General features: G+C 38.3%; 1 protein-coding gene across 1 annotated transcript in view; it reads left to right on the forward strand.

The window, feature by feature from the left end:
• Positions 1-339: 339 nt before the first annotated feature.
• Positions 340-25066, forward strand: part of FAM13A (family with sequence similarity 13 member A) — a gene marked incomplete at both ends in the record, with an annotated part of 327001 nt that continues 302274 nt past the window's right edge. Inside the window, 2 exon segments of the mRNA XM_079717737.1 lie at positions 340-379; positions 382-413. Of these exon segments, the coding sequence (XP_079573863.1) occupies positions 340-379; positions 382-413 (72 nt within the window).

Genomic DNA, 25066 nt, shown 5'->3' on the forward strand with positions numbered 1-25066 from the left:
TGAGTCCTGTTAACGAACACCACCAGGTGACAGGCATTTTCTGAACTGAAGAAGCCTGTGTGTGGCATCTAACAAGTCAGGTTTAAGGAAAAGATGTCAGCGACTTAAGACCCAGGTCACATGACTCCGTCTGCTTGCCAGCCCTAGACGCTCTGGATCAGATTTCAACTCCAGGCAGCCCTCCCAGCCATGTGGGTTTAGCCAAATCAGAAGCAAAACCACACTTCCGAAAATGTTGGGAGCCGTTCTCTGCTCACCGTGGGGCCTCTGGATCTGGAGCTGTGTTTCACATCGGAGCATATCGACCGAATGGAATTCTAGTGTTTTGCTGTCATTTTGATGTTTTCATCCAGTCTTCATCAGATCTACTGGGTACTTCCTGCGAGATGGGAGCTGGAGCTCTCACCATCTGTGTGAGTACAGGCCGCCTCTGTCTCCGTGGACACCGCCGGGGCCCAGGAGAGGCCTCTGCCCTCCGACTTCTGAGGAGATGTCTGTGTGACTGTTTTTCCTTCCTAGGAGGTGGCGGGAGATTTGTTAACTTAAATTCCTATCTATTCAAATGGACATTAAGCAGTATTGGGGGCGGCATTCCGTATTTTTGTCCACTTTCCTTTTCCCAAAAAAGGTGAAGGAAGATGCGTGCCGAGTTTATTCAGTTAAGTGAACTTGATATCCTGTAGATCACTCTTGAGCGTTTTAGACTTTCTTGTTCTGAAAGAGTTAAGTATGAGCTAAATTGCAGTTATGGGAGATACCTTGTGCCTAGATTGAGAACAAATTAAAAGAATTAAGATAACCATTAATTTATTTGCTTCCGAGACTACATAGAGCATTTTTCTATTTCATATTCTTGTTTTCATTTAGTAATTTCTAGAATTTTTATTTCAGCCTGGTTACTAAAAGTAATGGTGAAAGAGCTAAGTGGATAAATGAGTGTGAATCCTTCTGGAAACTTCTGGTTGTAATACAGTGGCAGCAGTAAATAACACTGATATAAAATCCATGGGGAAATGTGTGTATTTCTAGGGCTGAAATTCATGAATTTCAAAAGCAGTTCTGTCGGTGCTTACATGTAATCTTTTGCAATAACTGAATATATCAGTTATATAACTTACAGGATACTGTAATTAAATTTTTATCTCAATATACAGAAAATGCATAAAGAAATCTCAAGTTGGTATTGTATTCCAAGGGGCATTTTTTTTTTGTCCCTGGAGGTACTAAATGAGAAATATCTTATTCTGTATTATTAACTGCTCCCTAGTGTTTCATCACATTTAGATCAGATCCTATTTATTAAGTTTCAGAATGAGCTGTATTTTGTTGTAGCTATGATGGCATCCTAAAATATCTAGAAATATCTGGGTAATTTTTGACACATAGGCCCTGAATGGCCACCAGATGGCACATTAGCCCCACAGGTTGAATCTTCTTAGTAAAACTGCAGGGTGACTCCCTCGTTTTCAGCTCAGAACATCTCAGCATCTTGTGTGCAAGTCTTCCCGATTCTTGGCTCTTTTCTGTTCAGCCCCAATGCTTGGGTGCTCATAGCATCCAGGTGTGCAGCTGGTGATCTTTTTATCACTCCAAAGAGTTTCCTTCAAAATCTGATTTTTCTATGTGGAAATACTGGGTTTTTATTTTACTTCAGACACAGGCGTGCATTCTCCCAGCTTTATAAAAGAAATACTTTAGAGCTGGAAATGCGTAAAGCAGCAGATTGATCTACTTGTCCTGAGATTTGCAGACCTCTGATTGATTGGATCTTTACTACTTACGCTTGGCTTACATATATTGATCTCTACCTTGACTAAAAAGCAGACTAACCCATGTATGAAATTCAATCTTTTTCCTTAATTTATATCCAAAGCATGTACAAAATTGCATTTAATGTTGACATAAAAATCATACCATTTAAGGGATTATTCACTCCAATGGATGAGTCCTTCGCAATCACTCTTACCCTTCGCCTTCAGCTTGGCCTTTGATTGTGCCGTGTCCCAGTTTTACTATAGGAGGAAACACATTTTTAGGAATCGTAGCATAGTATTTCTGGAAAAAGAGCTATTGAAGAACAAAACACTTTATGTTTGTGGCAGAAAAGTGAGAACTAAGTCACACATAAATGAATGCATATGGGCTCATATGCTTTTTTTTAGTTTGGGACTTTTCTACTTAGACATATATGTAGTAACTGCTCAGTAACCTGCTATTGAAGATAGTCATTCTCCAGACAAAATAATCGAGTACCAGGTATTTGTAGAGTGTGTGTATGGGTGTGTGTGTTTATGGATTCTTGAAGTGGGACACACAGGTTTAAAGATTTTCATTTCCTACTTCCATTGACTAACCAACTTTCTCTTCCTCATTCCTTTTGCTTTTTCTCTTTCCCAAATTGCTAGTGCGGTTAATAACACTGTAATGGACTCACGCATTTACTTACATTACAAAGAAGAGGTAGGTTCTTTACTGTAACACACCTATTTTTCCTCAGTACCTCACCCCCAGGCATAACAGAAAACTTAAACTTGCCAACTGATGTTATCTTAGTCTCTTCTCCTGGATGACTCAAGCTTACTCAGGTGAATCCTGAGTCTTTCAGATTCCCCGCCCCTCCAGCTGTTCTGTCCAAGGTGGTGTGTGGTCATTTTGAGGAGAGGTGGGTTGAGAATGGGGAGTTTGCATATTCTAGTGGATGAAGAAAGGCGAGCCTAGAGCGCTTATGTGTATGTTCTTATAGTATACTCTGAATGTTCTGCTGGGTGAGTGGGTTCAGGTAGCAAGTCTGTGACTGGTAAATTTGTGGATCAGTTCTCTTGGTATTGTCGGGACCCAGCGGGCCACCTGTCCTGACTTAGCCCCAACTCTTGCTGGTGCTGGCAGCAATTCCAGGGGTATCCCAGGCTTTGTAGCCTTTGTCCCTAACTTGTGCACCTCCTGGCCTTACCCTCTGGTGCCATCAGCTACCTTACACATATCTCATAGTGTAGGCAGGTCACAGTACAGAAAGGCTCACAGACCAAATCAAGATACTCTAGTTGCAGATTTATTGAATCAGCCTCAAACACAGCATGAAGCAAGGGGGAAAAAATAGGGGTAGGTTTACCTACTTAGAAGGGTATCTTTCTTGCCTTCTTGGCCATCAACCTTCCCTGATCATGGTGCATTTCTTTTTTTTTTTGGGTGTGAACTTACTAGGTGAGCTCTTTAAAACACAGTGAATCAGAGAGCTGCTCTTCTGCTTTTTTTTTTAAATTAATTTATTTTTTTATATTTATTTTTGTCTGTGTTGGGTCTTCGTTTCTGTGCGAGGGCTTTCTCTAGTTGCGGCAAGCGGGGGCCACTCTTCATCGCGGTGCGCGGGCCTCTCACTATCGCGGCATCTCTTGTTGTGGAGCACAGGCTCCAGACGCGCAGGCTCAGTAGTTGTAGCTCACGGGCCCAGTTGCTCCGCGGCATGTGAGATCTTCCCGGACCAGGGCTCGAACCTGTGTCCCCTGCATTGGCAGGCGGCTTCTCAACCACTGCACCACCAGGGAAGCCCCATGGTGCATTTCTGAAGACCAGTATTGAGCATGAGCTGGCTCAGCTGATGGAATGCAGCTGGAACCAACACAGCTTGCTCTATCATCAGGGGCAAGTGTGCCTAGGTATAATTGTAGCTTGCTAAGACACTACTGAACAGCTATGGATTTTTATGTGCATATCTCAGGCAGAGAGCACATGGGGCCAGAATGGGTACAATCAATGGGTGACCCATTCAAGACATGAATATTTGGTGTCTCATAAAAGTTGGGTGCTTAACTTGGTTCTTCGATCTTTTTTTTTTTTTTTTTTTTTTTGCGGTACGTGGGCCTCTCACTGTTGTGGCCTCTCCTGTTGTGGAGCACAGGCTCCGGACGCGCAGCCTCAGCGGCCATGGCTCACAGGCCCAGCCGCTCCGCGGCATGTGGGATCCTCCCGGACCAGGGCACAAACCCGTGTCTCCTGCATCAGCAGGTGGACTCTCAACCAATGCGCCACCAGGGAAGCCCCCATCTCTTCTTAATTATCTCTGTTGAATGTATCTACCAAGCTATCCTATATCCTTACATGTTGTCAATACTTAGTTGTATCTGTTCTCCTTATTGTTTCTCTTGTTATCAATTTAACTGAACCAAACTTTCTTTAATACAACAAACAATATGTAAGGTCAAGTTTCAAGGCCATCACAATTATCCTCTTTGTAGTTTCTAGTTTGATTTTTGGTACCAGCTTCCTCCCACAAAGGCTATATTTAGGTTTCTTAAATGTCATGATGAATTTCTTAATTTTTTTAAATCCGTTTTTTATTGGGGTTTTAGAAAAACATGGGCCTTGTTTGGAGCTTGGAATACCTGAGCTTAAATCCTGGTTATGTTATTTACTACACTCTGATCTTAGACATTATTGAGCAGTGTGCTGTCTTGATAGTAGATTTTAGGGAGTATTTGACCATCTGTTCAACTTCTTGCCATAATTTGTCTATCTGCCTTCTAGTAGGCAATAGTTTTGACAGAAGGGGTCATATCTTATTTGCATTACTTGCTTCTTGCTCAGGACTAGGCAATAGTAGTTGTTCAATAAATGTTTGCACAGAACAGATCAGCCATACCCTAGGTTTTGCAGTTTCACCTGCTTGTATTTTATTTTTAAAAGGTTTTTTGAAGACCCTCAAGAATCTAAAGGTATGTCTGCAAAGGCATTCTATTTTTTTGATGGTGCTTTTCGTGAAAATGGCACAATTTTCCATTTAGCAAAAATTAGCAGGATAATTATAAATATTTTCTACTTTTAATCATTTAAGTTTCCAACCGAATAGCACAGGAATTCTTACTATAAAATTGCATATAGTCAAAAGACTCTGCACATCCATTCCATCTCAGCTGATGTTTAGTCTGGTCAGTGCATAGCTTTCCCTCAGGTGGGCATGTAATCTGCATGAATCAAGGTAATTAACGCTGGATGTCCCAACAGACAAATCCTGAAATCTCAGTAGCTCAAGGAGACAAAAATTAATTTGTACATTACTCAGAGTCTGATGCAGGTTATCAGAATCTCTCTTCCATCTGGTGGCTCTGGTATCCAGGCTTCCTCCATTCTGTGATCTATTTGCTAGTTTAACATATTACCGTGTATCCCCTAGTTTACATCAGGGAAAGAAAGAAATGGAGGAGGCACACATGCTATTATCTGTCTCATTCTGGAAGTGACTCATTTCTCTAGTTCATTGGTTTGAACTAGTCATGTGATCCCACATAAATGCAAAGGTAGCCGGGAAGTGTGTAAACAAACACTCTCTCTGGCCATAACCTAACTTGCTCAAATCAAACAAAGAGAAGGACATATGTTCCACGATTACAGTAGCAGTCTGTCTCCCACTCCCCTACTGAATGTAAACAAGGAATTAAATACCCCAGATGCTGCTGGCAGGCATCGCAGCCTAAAGATCTGCCTTTAGTGAATTGATCAATAAGTGGCAAAATAGTGGTGACATTGACGAGCCATTGCATCTACCAACTTAGTCTTCCATTCCCCTGAACTCCTTTGTATTATTATAATGTGTTAATAAATGTCCTTTATTATTTTAGCTAGTTTGAGCTGAAATTTCAATTACTTGCAGTCCAAAACATCTTAACCAATATACCACATCACGCAATGACTTACTGTTCTGTGGTTTGGGGAAGCTTGTCATGCATTAGAATGAGGCAGGATTTGAAGGCAGGAGGCATGGCTTTGAGTCTTGGGTCAGCCAGTTCCTGGCTCTGTGACCTTGGGCAAGATGTTTAACCTCTAACTTCCTCATCTATCAAATGGGGACAATAGCATCCTAAATTGCTTGAGATTGTTGTGAGAATCAAATCAAACACTAATGTGAAAATACATTGTAAACTATAAAGCATCATAAAACACTACCTTTGTTATATGGCACACTACTTGCCTTAAGGTGGTTTCCTTAATACTATAATTATCTGTTTTAAATTAAAAAAGGAACTCTAATCTGAATAGAATGTTTATATTATTGGACCAAATTTTAAACAGGATTAAGCATTTCATTTTGCCTTGTTTTCTTTTACAGTAAACCAATGATGAGGTATTGGAAGACTAGATTAATAGTCAAAGTCATGTCTATCTTCTTCACATTTGAATTGTGTTGCAAGAAGAATTTTCATCTTTGCCATAGAGAATTCAAAAATCAAACAAATCGTCCATAACACAGTAATAGATGAGTGTTTAGATGCTGAGTTGGGGGTAAAGTCACTTGTATCTAGGTTACTTATTCTAGGGTTCATTTCTTTTGAAGCATGGTTGGTTGTGTGGATGGATTTAATGTTAATTCCTGTACGGAAGATTTTGAGGATGTTTTAGTGACAGTGCTGGGAAGTGCAAACTAGCATGAAGTAGCATATAAAGTGAAAGAATGAGGCAACTGAGTAGGGAAGACCATGCTAAAATGATAAGTTAGATTAATTCTGATCCACATCTTAAAGCTGACTTAGGGAAACTAAATTTCAAAGACATAGAAGAAGCTTGCGTCCAGTAGTTTGTGAAACAGAGACCATAAGAAAGCATATTTGAGCTGTTCTCTGTAACCACGAATTAGCAATGGTTTATGAAGAGGTACTGCAGCAAGTCATAGCATAATTAAGTTTATATGTTATATAACTATATAAATAACAGGCAGTTCGGAGATTTTTAAAAATTTATCATTCAAAATGAGTGGTTTATGGGAAAATAATCTATATGATATTATTTTATGACAGCTCTAAATTATTATAGCTACTCCTTTAAGACTAAGTTTGGAGAATTTAGCATATCAGATAGTAAAATGACAGGAATTAAAACAGTTTAATAATGGCTAGCTACTTGAAGGAAAATAATTGCTGGATTTCTTCCTAACTCTTTAAAACTAGAGATGGATCAAAGATATAAATATCAAAGTAAAATCATAAAAATACTAGAAGAACACGTGTGAATTTAAAAATTAATTTTGGATCAAGGAGTGTGTTTCAAAGGAGACCCAAGCTGCAGGCCCTAAAGAAAAAGATGGGTAGAGTTTTCTGACAACCAAAATGTCTGCACAAGCACAAGTATCCTAAACAAATTAAAATGCCAAAAGAAAACTAGGACAGATATTTACAACACACATGACTAAACAAGATTAATTTTTTTAATATACAAAAAAATTCCTATAAATCAGTAAGAAAAACTACCCAATTAAAATTAGGCAAAGCTTATGAATAGAAGGTTCACACACAAATAAGAAACGTAAGTGCTAATACACAAAATTGCTCAATCTCATCCATAGTTAAATTTTGGCAAAATATAAAATTTTTTCATGCTCAGGGATGATAGAATGGGAAACAGGCACTCTCACGTGCTATCAATCAAGCTGTAAACCACGAAGCATTTTTGTAGGGCAATGTGGTAATATGTATCAAAATTTATAATTTATATAGTAACAAGTAAAATGAAAATTTATTTCACTTTCATATATAAGTCTAGTGTCAAGAGACTACTCACTTAACTCTTGGAATTAGCGTAAAAAATGTATGATTTATAAACCTGTTGCTCTAGCAATCTCACCTCTAGGAACTTATCTTACAGGTGTGTGTACAATTACGTAGAAATGTTTGCAAGAATGCTTATTGCTGAAATATTTGTAATATCAAGAACTGTAAATAACCTAAACATTAGTAAATAAGATTGGTTAAGTCAATTATAGTGTCTTTATAATGTAATATTAACAGGTATATGTGCTAATATGGAAAGACCTCCAAAATAGATTAAGTAGCAAAAGCAAGTGTAAGTATACAAATAGTTACATTTGCCTTTTTCAAAAGAGTATGCATATATATGCTTAATTATGCATACAAAATTTCTGCAAGAAAATAGAAGAACTGTTGGAGCTGGGATAAGAAGACTTTTCAGTTTAAACTCCTGTATGTTGTTTGGGTTTTGATCAAGTACATGTGTTACTTTTATTACATTTAAATTATTAAAAATAAAAGCTGCTCAAAGAGTAGGGAATGGTAGCTCTGTCTGGAAGAAACAGATTGGTTTATAATCATAAAGCCAATGAATATTAAATTTGAATGTACAGTACTTTTACAGATATATATTGAAATATATAAATTACTTGAGAAATTGTCTAATATATGAAAGGAAGTATACTTTCCCTGTAAATTTCATAAAGCAGACCTAGAGCTGGGTAGAAGGTAATGATGCAGTGTCAAACCAGTAGAAAGAAGCATCTAAAGATTCTGTGTCTAAAAATTGAGCTGGTTGCCTTATGAGGTGGTCAGTGCCCCATCACTAAAAGTAAGAAAAGGAAAGCTGAGTGGTCATGGGTCGACTAGTCATAGGCGTTCCACGATGGAATTAGAGTTAATGAGGTGAGATACCCTAGAAGTGTTCTAGGATTCTGTGAGCCAGAATTTGTCCCAGAGTTTGTAGTTCTCAGCCAATTATACGTTTTCATTTGTTAGGCTGTTGGGAATTTAACATAAACACGCCCCTCCCCCCAACCTCCCTTCATTAGGGCCTCCTGGATGATTAGCCTAAGCTGAAGGCAAGATTCCATGATCTTAAGAATACAAAACTAGGTCCCTAGGGATGGGGTGAGGGTAACTAACGTTTGAATTAGTCTCATTAGCTGTAAAAACAGATTTTCCAAATGAAGGAATTAGAGTATTACTACAGCCTTGCTAAATTTTTACTCCATTTCACTGTATGAAAAATGTATGTCACTTAAAATTATACAGTGGAACTCAGTCAAATAGTGTTCATTCTAGGAAAAGTGTAGAGAGTAGAAAAGGTATGCTGGAAGTAAAACAGTTCAAAGAGAATTTTGATATAAAATTGTCTTAGCAATTAATTTACTTTTGGTCTTAATTTCCAGCAATTCTTTTAATACTGAAGAAACTAGTTTTAGTCAAAATGTATAAATAAATCATCTCGTAGAAATGTTTATTTCTGTGGTTTACACTGTAAGTAAATCACGTCAGCCTGCAAGTACTTACACACAGCATTAGTTTTAAGCACATTTGGCTTTTCTGAAGCTATACATTTTAGAATCTTTTGTTTTAACACTCTGGTTCTTCTGACTGTATTAGGTCATTGACCTTAAATGAGTCTTTCTAACTTAAAAAACGTCCTTCTGTTTCTGACTTCACATTTTGCTAAACTTGTTGAGAACCAATGGCCTTTCCAAGAGTATTTTTCAAATTTGATGACAACCTCTCTTCCATTTAAATCCTCCTTGACTCTATTAAGACTGCCGGCAATGATGAACAGAAGGCTCAACATTAGTGGCATTAAGAGCTTGTTCCCCTTTTCCCAAAATAACCAAGGGATTCTAAGCACACAGATGTTTCTGTGCTTTCAGGTTTTTATACATTGGTATAGCCCCAGTCACTTAATAGTGAACCACCCCAGAATTTACCTATTGCATCTAGAATTATTGAAGATGGATAAAGTGTGTAGTTGTAATGAAGAATGTGGAATGTTTCTAAAAGCGAATTAATATTCAGTGTATTCTTTCTACTGACAGTCTGGCAGGAAATTACCAAGCACTAGTTGACTTTCGGTTTTTTTAAACCAGTCTTTGAGATGTAATTTACATACCATAAAATACTCATTGAAAATGTACAATATAATTTTTAGTAAATTTACCAATTGCACAAACAGCACTACAGTGTAGTTCTAGAACATTCTGTCACTTCAGTAAGATCCCTTGTGCCCATTTACAGTTAGTTCCCACTTGCACCACCACCCCCAACCATAGACAACCACAAATTTACTTTATATTTCTATACATTTGCCTTTTTTTTGGACTTTTGATATAAGTGGACTCATACAATATATGCTCTATGGCGACTGGCTTCTTTACTAGCATAATATTTTTGAGGTTCATCAAAAATATGTGTCAGCTTTCATTCCTTTTTATTATAATAGAATAACATTCTTTTATATGCTATATCACATTTTGTTGATCCATTCACTAGTTGATGGACATTTGGTTGGTTTTCAATTTTGACTATTGTGAATAATGCTGCTATGAACATTCATATCCAAGTCTTTGTGTGAACTTGTATTTTCATTTCTCTTAGGTAGGTACCTAGGAGTGGAATTGCTGGATCATAGGGTAAATTTGTGTTTAACATTTTTAAAAACTGCCAAACTGTTGTCCAAAATGATTGTACCACTTTACACCCCCATTATCAATGTATGAGAGTTCCAGGTTCTCCATATCCTTGCCAGCAGATGGTCTTGTCAGACCGTTTTTTTTTTGTTTTTTTGTTTTTAACTGTAGCCCATCTAGTGAATTTGTAGTGCTATCTCAGTTTCTGAAAGACTAATGATGTTGGGCTTATTTTCATATGCATATTATCCATTTGTATATCATCTTTGGTTAAATGGTCATATCTTTTGCCCATTTCTTTATTGAGTTGTTTGTTCTTATTGAGTTGTAGGGGTTCTTTTTATATATCCTGGATGTAAGTTCATTTTCAGATACACGAACCGCTGGGTGTGGGGTTTTGTCCTGTCTTCTAAATCAGTTCAGCCAAAACCCAAGCTGCTGTTTTTCAGGGCTCTACCAGCCCAGCCTGGAGGGCGGAGGGATTGGAAGCAGGCCCAGGCAGCTTGCCACAAACTCACAGGATTCTCAACTAAACTTCATAAGTTTTTCATCAATAAGTGTTTCCCAATGTTTTTTGCCTTCAGTCAGTTTCCAAAGCTCTGGAATGGTCGTTTTGACAATTTTGTCCAATCTCTGTATTGTTTTTTAAGGAGAGGATTTGCAGACCTTTTATTCTACGTCACTGCAAGTCAGCAGTAGTTCTTTTATATAGAGAATGTAGCTTTTTATAATGACCTTTTAATTTTTCTTGGTATAATAGTGATATATGTCTAACATATAAAATTATGAAATGCAAATAAGAGGAGAAAATAAGAATCATCTAAGATTCCATAACCCAGAAACATGCACTATATTTGCTTATGTCCTATAGTTCTTTCTATGAGCATATAAAGTTATAAAAAGAGATTATACTTGACCTTAATTTCATAACATTCTTTTTTTCCCAGTTAACAGTATATTGTGACTATCTTGAGTTTCCATTTGCATAAGACACAAGTCATGCACACTGTTACCTCCCCTTCTCCCCTGTTTGGAGACCTGGCTAGAGGGAGGATGAGTACAGCGTTTCTTGGGCGTTGCCAAATTGCCCTCCAGCTATGAACCACTTTACATTCCACCTCTTTTCTTCTTACCAACATTTTCTTTTAAGGAAAATTTCCATGAGTAGAAGGGATGACAAATGGTATCACATTATTGTTTTTGCCTATCTTTGATTACTAGGAACTTCACCACCTTCTGAGAAGATCTATTCCATCTTTAGCAGTGACCATTATTTCTTGTTTATTTATATGTCTTAAAATCTGTCTCCAAATAAATACCATTCACTTTCTGGTTTTGCCCTCTGAATCACATGGCAGCTTTTCTAAAATCTGGAAATGCTTTAACCCAAGTCTTCTCTTTTTTTTTTTTTTTTTTTTTTTTTACATCAACTTGCATTTATTCTTGGTTTTCTGGAGGATGACGTACCATTTAAATACATTCTGAAAAATGCCAACATTTCGAATTACATTTACCAAAGCAACCCCTATAAAGGAAGTCAAATTTCCTTGATATCTGGGAAAAATCAATATTCCTAAAAGGAAAAAAAAAGCATTTGTGGAAATACACTAAAAAAGAAGCATTTGTGGAAATATACTAAAAATCTAACACACACCAAACCCAAATGAGATAAAGGCCTAAGGGAAATATAGTAAATTTAAAACATTAATAAATACCTTACCATTTATGTATACCTTACATAAAATACTTTCACATGGTGCTCAAATGATGCCCACCACAGCCCAATGTGGTGGTATTACCATCATCCTTGTTCTACAGAAGAGGAAACAGGCTCAGGTGGGCTGTGGTCCCAGTTCTGCCACTAAACAGCTCATACCCTTGAATGAGACTCAAGCATTCTAGACCTTGGCTGTTTAGTGCAGGCCCTGGCCTCACACTACCATCATCTTATCCTGCCATCCTCTCACTGATCAGGATTAGATACACAGGCACTTGTTTGGGACTCAGCAAACAAATCATGAGGAAAACAGGGGCCAAACGCCATTGAGCAGACTAACCATATTTTATTTATTTATTTATTTATTTTTGGCTGTGTTGGGTCTTCGTTGCTGCGCACGGGCTTCTCTAGCTGCGGCAAGTGGGGGCTACTCTTCGCTGCGGTGCGCGGGCTTCTCATTGTGGTGGCTTCTCTTGTTGTGGAGCACGGGCTCTAGGTGCGCGGGCTTCAGTAGTTGTGGCACGTGGGCTCTAGAGCGCAGGCTCAATAGCTGTCGTGCATGGGCTTAGTCACTCCATGTCATGTGGGATCTTCCCGGACTAGGGCTTGAACCAGTGTCTCCTGCATTGGCAGGTGGATTCTTAACCACTGTGCCACCAGGGAAGCACAGAACCACCATATTTTGATTCTAACATGCTACTTGATTTAGAACCAGCTCTGCAGCAAGGATGGAGGAGAAACCCTACCATCCTAAATGCAGGTCATGAAGATTGAATGGAGACTACTTTGCTGCCAAGAGGACTGATAAATAGTGCCATGGGGTTCTAATTAGCTGATTACCCACAGGCTCCTAGAAACATTCCTTATTGTTATGATCAGGACTGTACAGCACAGAGTCCGAGATTCTCTTCGCTTCTCCCTTAAAAAACATTTTTTTTCTTTAAAATATTTGACTCTTATTAAATACCAATAGATGAAAAGAGTAGCTTGTGGTGACCTACACAATGTTTTCCAGTGAAGTATACGGGGAACCTCTATATAAGGCTAATACATGAAGCTGACACAGGGTTCCAGGAGATTTGGGTAGGTGTCCCAACTCCATCACTAACCCAGATATATGCCTTCAGATGAACTTAACCACTATAAGTCCCAGTTTCCTATAAAAGAAAGGCTAGTGGATTTCAATATAAGGTTCTAGTTCTATCCCGGTTCTGAAATTCAAAGAAGAAAAACAGCCTATGGAAAAAGCTGATATATATGTATTACTTTATTATTTTGCCCTGCTTCCTTCTTAAGTCTATGATGCTCTAAATTTCTAAGCTTTGTTTCCTGCTGTTATTGTCGCACATTGGGTCAGTAAACATCATCAAAAACCTTCCTCAAGGCTCCAAATCTATGTGGCTCCATGGAAGGCCCATATCTGAAGCTTAATTTTCTTTCCATCTAGTTCTATCGTTCTGATTTTAAAATCAATTCCGATGGTGGAGATGAAGGTGGTGTTGAAGGCGTCCTCGGAAAAGCGGAACAGGAGGCAGGTCTTGCCCACCCCCGAGTCGCCGATCAGCAGCAGCTTGAACAGATAATCATACGTCTTCGCCATCTTCTCGCTCCGGCCCTCCCAAGTCTTCTCTTTTGAGTGTAATTGTTCCAGGTTCTTCTTGCATCCTCACATAACATGGTTATACTTTAAAATCTTTACTTTACTTTATTTTTACTTAATTCAAAATGTTAATTTAAGAAAATTTCCTTTTAAAATTTCTTTGCCAGTCCTTTCATCAGAGTCTCCTCAGTCATCTATTAATTGGTTAAAATGTGTGCGCTGGTAGTTTTCTCAAGGAAGGTTCATGTGTACAGTATTCTCTTAGCCTATTATTCAAACGGTAGCTTTTATAGTTGGAGGACAGCTTGATTGGTTATTAAGTTTGGCTCATGTTTTCTTAACTATCTTGTAAGCCTTATTCCATTGTCTTCCTATGTTAAATACTGCAGTCAGTAAATTTGAGGCCACTCATGTTTTCTTTCCTCATTATGACATACTTTTTGCCTGGCTGCCCAAAGGATTATTTCTGTATTGTTAGTCTAATCATTTACTTAGAATGTATCTTTGTGTAGACTGTTCTGGGTATGCTGTGCCATTTCAACTTGTAGATTCAAGGCTTCTATTTAAAGAAAGTTTTTGTGAATTACATCTTTACATATTCTACTTCACTGAATATTCTACTCCAAGATATTATTTGGTTTTCTTCTTTGGGGACTTCAATAACACATATATTGGAGCTCACTTAACTGCTTTCTGTAGCTATCACCTCCTTGTGATTTTTAAAAATGTTTGATTGTGTCTATTTTTCTCATTTATGTCTTCCATGTCCCTTACTGGGCTGTCCATGGTTTCTGTTCTCCCTTGTGCTCATCAGAATTTAGTCTTCACTTCTGAAAATTTTCTGTCTTTTCCTTTCCTTCCATTGCTGATTTCTGCCAGTCTCCATTTCACTTTCTCCTTTTGACTGATTATCTCTTCCCTATATTTCTGTATTTCTGCTTTGTGGTATCCTTTCATCATTGTGATCAATTCATTAACTTTTTAAAAAGTTGTGGTAAAATATATGTAACAAAATATGTACCATTGTAACTACTTTTAGGCTTACAATTTAGTGGCATTTGTACATTCACGGTGCTGTGTGACCATTACCGTTATCCATTCCCAGAACTTTTTCCTCATCTCCAACTCTGTACCCATTAAAAAATAACTCCCCATTCCCCCCTCCCTCCAGCCCCCGGAACCACTGTTCTGCCTTCTGTCTCTATGAGTTTGCCTATTCTAGGTATCTCATATAAATAGAATCATACAATTTTGGGGTTTTTTGTGTATCTGGCTTATTTTACTTTGCATAATAGTTTCAAGGTTCATCTGTGTTATTTCATGTTATGAGAATTTCATTCCTTTATGAGAAGGAGTAGTATTATGTTGTATATGTATACCACATTTTGTTTATTCATCTGTTGATGGGCACCTGGGTTGTTTCTACTTTTTGACTACTGTGAATAAAGCTGCTATGAACATTGGTGTACAGATACCTTTTTTAGTTCCTGATTTTAGGGTACATACTCAGAAGTGTAATTGATGGATCATATGGTAATTCTATTTTTAAACTTTTTGAGGAACCACCTGTTTGCCATAGTGCTGTATCATTTTACATCATCACCAGCAATGCATAAGGGTTCCAATTTTTCCACATCCTATCCAGCACTTTCTGATTTTTTTATAATAACTATCTTAATGGGTGTGAAGTGTATCTAACTGTGGTTCTGATTTGCATATCCTTAATGACTAGTGAAATTGAGCATCTTTTTGTATGCTTATTAGCCATTTGTATATCTTCTTCGGAGAAGTGTCTATTCATTTTTTTTTTTTTTTTTTTCTCTCTTATCTTTATTTTTGTGTCTATTCATTTTTGAAATGGGTTTTGTTGTTGTAGTTATTGAGTTGTAGGAGTTCTTAAACATATTCTGGATATTAAACCTATATCAGATATATGACTTGCAAATACTTTCTCCTATTCTATGGATTGTCTTTTCACTCTGTTGATAATCTCTTTTGATGCACAAACGTTTTTCATTTTAATAAAATACAGTTTATCTTTGTCATTGTGGCATGTGTTTTTGGTATCATTTCCTTCTTAACTTTTGTTAGTTATTCTTGTTAGGTTAAGTTACAGTTTTCATTTGTTTCTTGGCAGCATTTTTCTAATGAGTTATTTCAAGAAAGTCGTGGTGCTCTTTTATACTTTAAAAAAAAAATACTGTCTCTGTCTAGTTGCTGGCTGTGTTCCTTTTTTCTTACTCACATTTCAATGAAATGGCTTTTTGTGGTATCGGTATCAAGAGGTTCCTGTGAGATATAGTGATGAGGGGCCAAGGTAGCTTTTCAAGTTTTACAGCCCTGGAACTCCCTGCTCTGTTGCTACCGAAGGACTGTTCTCTTAAGTGTGGCCCTTCTGGTTGCCCATCTCTCCTTCTTCTCTCAGAAGCTCACCCGGGTCAGGAATGCTCTTCTGCCTTTTCTTCAAAAACTTGCCTTCCCAGGTCATGAACTCACTATTAGGTGGTGGATTTTTCTGGTGCTTCCTGACATCTGCCTCTTGGGGTCCCTTGTAGGTACTTTTTGTACCTTCTTTCTCTTCTTCCTCTAAGCAGTTGAGCCCTGTTCAGCTCCCTGTCAAAGTGTGCTCTATCTTTAAAGTAACAAATATTTGTAGGAGATTTTAAAGAGCACCCACTGCTGGGCTCCTACTCACCCTTTCCAGATCCCTCATAGCGCTGGTGTGATGTCTGCCGTAAGTGTCCTGCCCCGTCTTTACCTTTAGCAGCCATAATACACAAATTGGAGTTCATAGCTTTTCTGTCTTCTGTTGATTTACTTTTATCTTCTTAATCTGTGTGGTTTCAAAAAGAAAGGTGAGGGCTTCCCTGGTGGCGCAGTGGTTGGGGGTCCGCCTGCCGATGCAGGGGACACGGGTTCGTGCCCCGGTCCGGGAAGATCCCACATGCCACGGAGCAGCTGGGCCCGTGAGCCATGGCTGCTGAGCCTGCACGTCCGGAGCCTGTGCTCTGCAACGGAAGAGGCCACAGCAGTGAGAGGCCCGCGTACCGCAAAAAAAAAAATAGTGATAAAATTCACAAGATTTGCATTGGATTTGTTTTTAATACTTTCTTTAACATTTCAATAATACCAGGTAACATAAGGACTCTTTAATAAATGTTTTCTAATCTAAGTGGTGGAAATTAGTTGAAATTATTTGTGAGATATTCAGTGATCTGAGATATTTTAAGTATATGTTTATTTGGATAGAGAAATCGATTCTGCTTTTACGTCTTAATTAAACCTAACTTTTCTATGCATGTCTAAAGATCCTTAGATCTTAACTTTTCAGATCATAGACCCCTTAGAATATGTTTTCTCAGAGTGAATCAGCTATACATATACATATATCCTCATATCTCCTCCCTCTTGCCTCTCCCTCCCACCCTCCCTATCCCACCCCTCTAGGTGGTCACAAAGCACCGAGCTGATCTCATTGTGCTATGCGGCTGCTTCCCACTAGCTATCTATTATACATTTGGTAGTGTATATATGTCCATGCCACTCTCTCACTTCGTCCCAGCTTACCCTTCCCCCTCCCCATGTCCTCAAGTCCATTCTCTACATCTGCATCTTTATTACTGTCTTGCCCCGAGGTTCTTCAGAACCTTTTTTTTTTTTTTGATTCCATATATATGTGTTAGCATACAGTATTTGTTTTTCTCTTTCTGCCTTACTTCACTCTGACTCTAGGTCCATCCACCTCACTACAAATAACTCAATTTCGTTTCTTTTTATGGATAAGTAATATTCCATTGTATATATGAGCCACATCTTCTTTATCCGTTCATCTGTCGATGGACACTTAGGTTGCTTCCATGTCCTGGCTATTGTAAATAGAGCTGCAGTGAACATTGTGGTATGTTTCATGTACTTTTAAGGACTCATGATCCTTGGATTTCAGGTTAAGAAACATTGTTTAGATCTACAATACACATTGATAATATATGCTCTAAAGCATAACTAGTAAGGATAACTAATAAGAAATCCAGAAAATTCTTTGGGCTTTTAAAATTAATGAGCTAGATTTGGAAAAATTGATTTATAGAAAGTTTCTGATTTTCTTGACTTAACAATACATTTAGTAAATACTAGTTGACGTTCTAACAGAGCATTATTTGAAACTGTGATTTTTTTTCATCTCATGTAAAAGAAGCCCATAGATAGGTATTCCAGGTGGATTCTGTGATGTCATCATGATGCAAGTCTCTCTCTTTTTTTTTTTTTTTTTTTTTTCTATTTTACTGTCCTTAGAGCTTAGCTTCTAGCTTCTGGGTTGCTGTGTAGTCACAGGATGGCTATCAGGCATTGCAGCTGTGATCTAAGCAGAAAACAGGGGTATAGGAAAAAGACTGAGTTGGCCTCACTTTAAAGGAGTCTTTCTGGTGGTCCTGTTAACAACTTCTGTTTATATCTCATTGGCCAAACTTAGATATGTGATCATCCATATCTACAAGGATATGCTGCTTACAGAGAAGATGGGGTATATTTTAACTGGGCAGTTTGCTCCCCACCCTCTCCAACAAAAATCAGAGTTCTGTCAAGAGAGAAGAGAGAAATTACCCATCAATAGGCAACTGTAAGCTCTGTCACAGTGTCCTTTTAAAGAATTCGTTACCACAGAGAAATTCTTATTCAGTGTTTTTCAGTATTGACTGTCTTCTGGTTGTATAGTAGATGCTTTTACATATCTTCTACATTATCTTAAACTCTCATAACACTTTAAAGTAGGTAGTGTTATTGTAGCTCAACAGATGAGGATCCAGTGTTGTTGTAGATGAAAACTTGTATAAGGTCAGCAGGCTGAATGTGAGGGGGATCTGGCTGCAGTATTGTCCTCCTGGTGATACATAAGCTTGACTTAGCTCTTGTGGCTGGACAGAGAGCATGGGTCATCCTTCTTTAGGGGTGCATTTGCCCCCCTCCTAAGCTCACACTCGACCAAAGAGGCTGACATTCCCAGGGAAAATGCCCAGTGGCAAAACCGTGGTTTAAACCCAGGTACCCTAATTTCCGACAGAGTGCTTTCCCAGTGATGCAACCCTATCCAAGCTAATAGGATTGTCCACATCTCTGTGTAAGAATATCCCCACAGTTGTTATGGTTAATTTTTAAATTGCAATTTGAAGAGAACATATTCCTTTCCCTCCTAATTCTGCTGTCAAAAACTGGTATTACTCTTTCTTAGGCATGGAATCTCTCTGAGAGGTCTCTATGTTTTCCCCCAATTTTTTATATTATTACTTTATTAAAGTATAGTTAATTTACAATATTGCATTAGATTCAGATGTATAGCATAGTGATTCAGTTTTCTTTTTGCAGATTATATTCCATTATAGGTTATTACAAGATATTGAATATAATTCCCTATGCTATACAGTAAATCCCTGTTCCTTATCTATATTAAGTATAGTAGTTGTATCTGTTAATCCCATACTCCTAATTTGTTCCCCCCCATGCTCCCTCTCCCCTTTGGTAACCATAAGTTTGTTCTCTGTGTCTGAGTCTGTTTCTATTTTGTAAATAAGTTCACTTGTATCATTTTTTTAGATTCCATTTATAAATGTTATCACACAATATTTATATTTCTCTGACTTCTTAGTATGTTAATCTTTAGGTCCATCCATGTTGCTGCAAATGACAATATTTCATTCTTTCTGTAGCTGAGTAATATTCCATGGTATATATATATACCACATCTTTATGTATTCATCTGTTGATGGACAATTAGGTTGCCTCCATGTCTTGGCTATTGTAAATAGTGCTGCTGTGACCATTGGAGTGCATGTATCTTTTCAAATTAGAGTTTTCATCTTTTCCAGATATATGCCCAGGAGTGGGCTTGCTGGATCATGTGGTAACTCTATTTTTAATTTTTTAAGAAACCTCCACACTGTTCTCCATAATGACTACACCAATTTATTTTCCCACCAACAATGTGGAAGGGTTTCCTTTTTTCCACACCCTCTCCAGCGTTTATTATTTGTAGACTTTTTGATGATGGCCATTCTAACTGGTGTGAGGTGATGCCTTATTGTAGTTTAGATGTGCATTTCTCTAATAATTAGCAATGTGGAACATCTTTTCATGTGCCTGTTGGCCATCTGTATGTCGTCTTTGGAGAAGTGTCTTTTTAGGTCTTCTGCCCATTTGATTGGATTTTTTTTTGATATTGAGCTGTATGAGCTGTTTGTATATTTTGGAAATTAAGCCCTTGTTGTTAATGTTTACAGATATTTTCTCACATTCTGTGGGTTGTCTTTTTGTTCATGGTTTCCATGGCTGTGCAAAACCTTTTAAGTTTAATAAGGTCACTTGTTTATTTTTGCTTTTGTTTCTTTTGCCTTGGGAAACTGATCTAAAAAAGTATTTCTGCGATTAATGTCAGAGAACATTTTGCCTATGTTCTCTTCTAGGAGTTTTATGGTGTCATGTCTTAAGTCTTTAAGCCATTTTGAATTGATTTTTGTGTATGGCATGAGGGAACATTCTAGCTTCATTGATTTACATGAGGCTATCCAGCTTTTCCAACACCACTTGCTGAAGAGATTATCTTCTGATGTTTCACTGTTAGTGTAATGAAACACAACAGATTTCTGTATATTAATCTTATATCTTACTACCTTGCTGCATTATTAGTTCTAATAGTTTTTATATGGAGACTTTAGGGTTCTCAATAGAGTATCATGTCATCTGCAAATAGTGAGTTTTATCCCTTCCCTTAGAATTTGGATACCTTTAATTTCTTTTTCTTGTCTGATTGCTGTGGCTAAGATTTCAAATAATATGTTGAATGTAAATGGCAAGAGTAGGCATCCTTGTCTTTTTCCTGAATTTAGTGGGAAGGCTTTCAGCTTTCCACCCTTGAGTATTAGGATTGGCTGTGGGTTTGTCATAAATGGCCTTTATTATGTTGAGATGTTCCCTCTGACAACTACTTGAATGTGAGATTTTATCATGAATGGGTGTTGAAATTTGCCAGATGCTTTTCCTGTGTCTGTTGAGATGATCATGTGGTTTTTGTCTTTCTTTTGTTAATGTGGTGTATCACCTTGATTTGTGTATGTTGAACCATCCTTGTGACCCTAGTATGAATCCAACTTGATCATGATGTATGATCCTTTATTGTTGGATTCAGTTTGCTAATATTTTGTTGAGGATATTTGCATCTGTATTCATCAAAGATGCTGGCCTATAATTTTCTTTTTTTATAGTGACTTTGTCTGGTTTTGGTATCAGGGTATTCATTTCTTCTTTTTTGTTTTTCCTTTTGTGATTTGGTGATTTTCTTTTGTAGTATGCTTGAGTTCCTTTCTTTTTGGTTTTTGTGAATCTCTTGTATGTTTTTGACTTGTGGTGACCATGGAGTTCAAGTATGTTGACCCATAACTATATCTACTTGCTTTAAACTGATAGTCATACAGAATCAAACACATTCTAAAAGATCTATATTATTATACTTTCCTCCCCCCCTCATTTTGTGATTTTGATGTCCTATTTTACATTTTTATGCTTATACTTTTACTGTTTATTGTAGTTAAAATTGCTTTTACAATTTTTTAAATTGTCTTTTTATCTGCATACTGGCTTTAGTGTCCTTCAGTCCTTTGAAATATTTGCCTTTCCTATTGGATTTTTCCTTTCCTATAGATTCTTGCTACTTTTCTATTTAAAGAAGACCTTTCAATATTCTCTTAGTGTTGGTTTAATATTGCTGAATTCTTTTAGTTTTTGCTTGTCTGAGAAATTCTTTCTCTCCTTCCATTCTAAGTGATAATCTTGCTAGGTGGAGTATCCTAGGTTGCAGGTTTTTCCCTTTCAGGATTTTGAATATATCTTGCCACTCCCTTCTGGCCTGCAGAGTTTCTGCAGAGACATAAGCTGATAGTCTTATGGGGATTCCCTTATAAATGACTGTTTTTTTCTCTTGCTGCCTTTATTATTTTTTTTTAAACATCTTCCTTGGGTATAATTGCTTTACAATGTTCTGTTAGTTTCTGCTGTATAACAAAGTGAATCAGCTATATGTATACCTATATCCCCATATCCTCTCCCTCTTGTGCCTCCCTCCCACCCTCCCTATCCCACCCCTCTAGGTGATCACAAAGCACTGAGCTGATCTCCCTGTGCTATGTATCTTGCTGCCTTTAGAATCCTCTCTTTATCTTTAACTTTTGTCATTTTAATTATGATATGTCTTGGGGCGGGTCTGTTTGTGTTCATCTTGTCTGGAACCCTGTGTGCTTCCTTGTACCTGGATATCTGTTTCCTTCTTTAGGTTTAGGAAGTTTTCAGCTATTATTTCTTCAAATACATTTTTGATCCCCCTTTCTCTTTCTTCTCCTTCTGGAATCTCTATTACGTGTATGTTTGGCATGTTTTATATTATCCCATAGCTCTCGTTTGTTGCCTTCATTTTTTTTTTTATTCATCTTTCTGTCTGCTGTTCTGATTGGGTGATTTCTATTATTCAGTCTTCCAGGTCACATATTCATTTTTCTGCATTATTTAGTCTGCTGTTGATTGCATTTAGTTCAGTTTTTATCTCAGCAGTTGAGTTGTCTAATTTTGATTGGCTCCTCTTTATAGTTTCGAGTTCCTTTTTACAGTGATCTGCATTTCTATCCATAGTCTTAATTCCTTTAGCATTTTTACTACCTCCTTTTTGAACTCAGGCTCTGGTAGACTGGAGAGGTCTGTTTCACTGTTTGTCTTTCAGAGGATTTCTCTTGTTCTTTTAACCTGGGAGTGGTTCCTGTGCTTTTTCATTTTACTTATTTCTCTTACTCTCTGAATTTAGGAGAAACAGTTACCCCTGTGGTCTTTTTTTTTTTTTTTTTTTCGGTACGCGGGACTCTCACTGTTGTGGCCTCTCCCGTTGCGGAGCACAGGCTCCAGACGCGCAGGGTCAGCGGCCATGGCTCACGGGCCCAGCCGCTCCGCGGCATGTGGGATCTTCCCAGACCCGGGCACGAACCCATGTCCCCTGCATCGGCAGACGGACTCTCAACCACTGCGCCACCAGGGAAGCCCCCCCACTGTGGTCTTGAAGGGCTGTTTTTATGTGGGAGTATCCCTGTGCAGACTGTGTGAGTCCAGTATTTGGTGCAAGGGCTGTTTTTGGTATGGATGCCTGCCGTGTCTTTCCTCAGAGTGTGCTGGCTGTTGTCCCCTTGATAGGAGTGTGTTTGGTGTTGTGACCAGGGCCTGCACTGGATGTTGAGTGGGGCCTCCTCTTTGCTCTGTGGCTGTCACAGACCTGTTGGGGGCAGACTGTGCTCCCTAGTTGTTGGAGTAGAAGCCCCCAGATCCGTTGCTAAGCTGTAGTGTGAGGTGGGCGGGACTGGAGCACTCCCTCTGGGAGAGGAGCCCCTGCATATTCCTCCCCAGGTGCTGTCAGCCGGGACCTAGGGCTCTGTGACACCACCTGCCACCCGGTGTGCAGGCCCACAAAGAGCACTGCCCCTGACCGCCTCTGCTGTGGCAGCTCCGATAATCTGCTTGGGTGTCAGTTCTACCTCCTGTGTATGCATGCTCCCAAAGCCCACCAAAGCTGTGCCCACTGTGAGAGCACCAACAGTAGGCTCAGGGGGCGGCCCCACCTCTGCGTGTGCACACCCTCAAATTCCGCTGCTGTGGAATTACACCGAATAACCTTTACAGTAATTTCATCTAATATCCAACACATTTAAATTTCCCTCGTCTCAAAGAGACAGTTGGCTAGTTTTTTTGCTTTGTTTTTTTCAGTCAGGAACCAATCAGTATTCATAGACTACATTTGAACTTTGTATAATTTCTTTAAAATCTGGAGCCGATCTTTTCCTTATGACAGTGAAGTTTTGAAGAGTCTAGGCCAGTTGCCTGTTAGAATGTCCCTGAGTCTGAATTTGTTTGTTTCCTTACAGTCTCTTGTAACTTGTTCTCTTAGCTCCTGTTTTACCTGTAAACTGTTAGATTTAGAGGCTAAATTAGCAGCAGCTCAAACATTTTTGGCAAAATATAAATGATGTTTTCATGTTGCATCACATCAGGAGCACGTAATGTCAGCTCTTCGTGATCAGCGGTGATAAATTTAATCTTTTGAGTTAAGCTGAGTACACCCAGATATCAATTGTAAATGTAATTTTTTTTTCCTTTGCAAATATCATGTGATCTTTGACACTGTGAAAATCCTGTTCTCAAACAACTTTTCACCTGATGTTTTAGCATCCACTGTCAATCTTTGACAAAATTCTTTGTTAAATGATTTGTGGGCAAAAGGTGATTTTCTAATTCTGTCGTTCCTTCTGTATTTAGCTGCAGTGTGTTCTGTAAAGCAGACTTTTGCTTTGGTAAGTCCATTCTTTCAGTCTTCTTAGTATCACTGTTGATTCAGGGAATTTTATTTACATAATATTTTATAATTGTTTATAGTTCTTATTCCTGGTGCTCCAACTGTCCCGAACTTGGCCAGTAGGAACCCATTTAAGCTGGCCCACAGGTCTTTTTGACACGCCCCATTAGTCCTTGAGCATTTCCACGCCTTCTGGAACAAGCTGACTCAGGCTCACCTTGTGTTTTCCTCGCACCCGTTTTACTTGGTGGTGGAGTGATTTTCTATTGTACACATTCCTGCTTAGATGTATCAGTGCTAGCCCCAGCTGCAAAGAGCTTTAAGGTGCACAATTCTGAATTTAACCAGTAGTATAACCTGATTGTCCTTCAAAGTACCTTAAATTCATGGTACTGAAATTTTTGGAGGATTGCCTTAAGGAAATACAAGCCGTTGAATTCAGTAATCTAAAATCGATTTTGTTTTTAGCTCTGTAAAGAAAGTGCTGCATGTAGTTTTGTCCCCTTTGGGGGCTCATAGAACCACCAATATTAAAGGTTCTGGAAATACGATAGTCTGTCATGGTTAAGAGCTCATGCGTTAGAGCCAGAGCACCTGGGGGTTACATTCCAGCTATAAAACTTTCTTAGGCAAGTTTCTTTTTCTTTGTGCCTTACTTTTTGTGTCCAAATGGGAATAGTTAAGAGTACCTGCTAAAAAGTTAGTTTTGAAATTTAGAGATGTTAATTTTAAAGCATGTAACCACAGAGTCTGGCACAAAATTGGCACTTAATAAATGTTAGCTGTGGTAAAAACTCAAGGCTTCTGAAGCTCATCCTGTTTACTATTGATGAAAACCTTCTCTATGCAGGTTCTAATATCAAATATTGTTGTCGCTTCTGAGCATATCTAACTTTATTTTAAGGAGACCAAGAAGCTCAAATAATCCTATTTTCCTCAGCTACAAGAATAGGAATTTTGTTTTATATTTAGCACGTGGACTGGACTTCCCAGCATATGCTTCTTGAGTATCACTACATCCTTCGTGGAGACAGCATTAAGCATGTGTCCTCTGGACTCAGATGGCCTGAGAGTGACTCCTGGCCACACCATATCCTTGATGGGACCTGGAGCACATTACTTGGCTGCTCTGTAAAATGAGGGTCACAAAAGTATCTTCCTTCCTAGTGTCACTTTATCAGGATTTAAAGAGTGAAGCCATCTAAGGTATTC

The sequence above is a fragment of the Hyperoodon ampullatus genome, assembly GCF_949752795.1.
Source record: "Hyperoodon ampullatus genome assembly, chromosome: 1".
In the NCBI taxonomy this organism is placed as follows: domain Eukaryota; kingdom Metazoa; phylum Chordata; class Mammalia; order Artiodactyla; family Ziphiidae; genus Hyperoodon; species Hyperoodon ampullatus.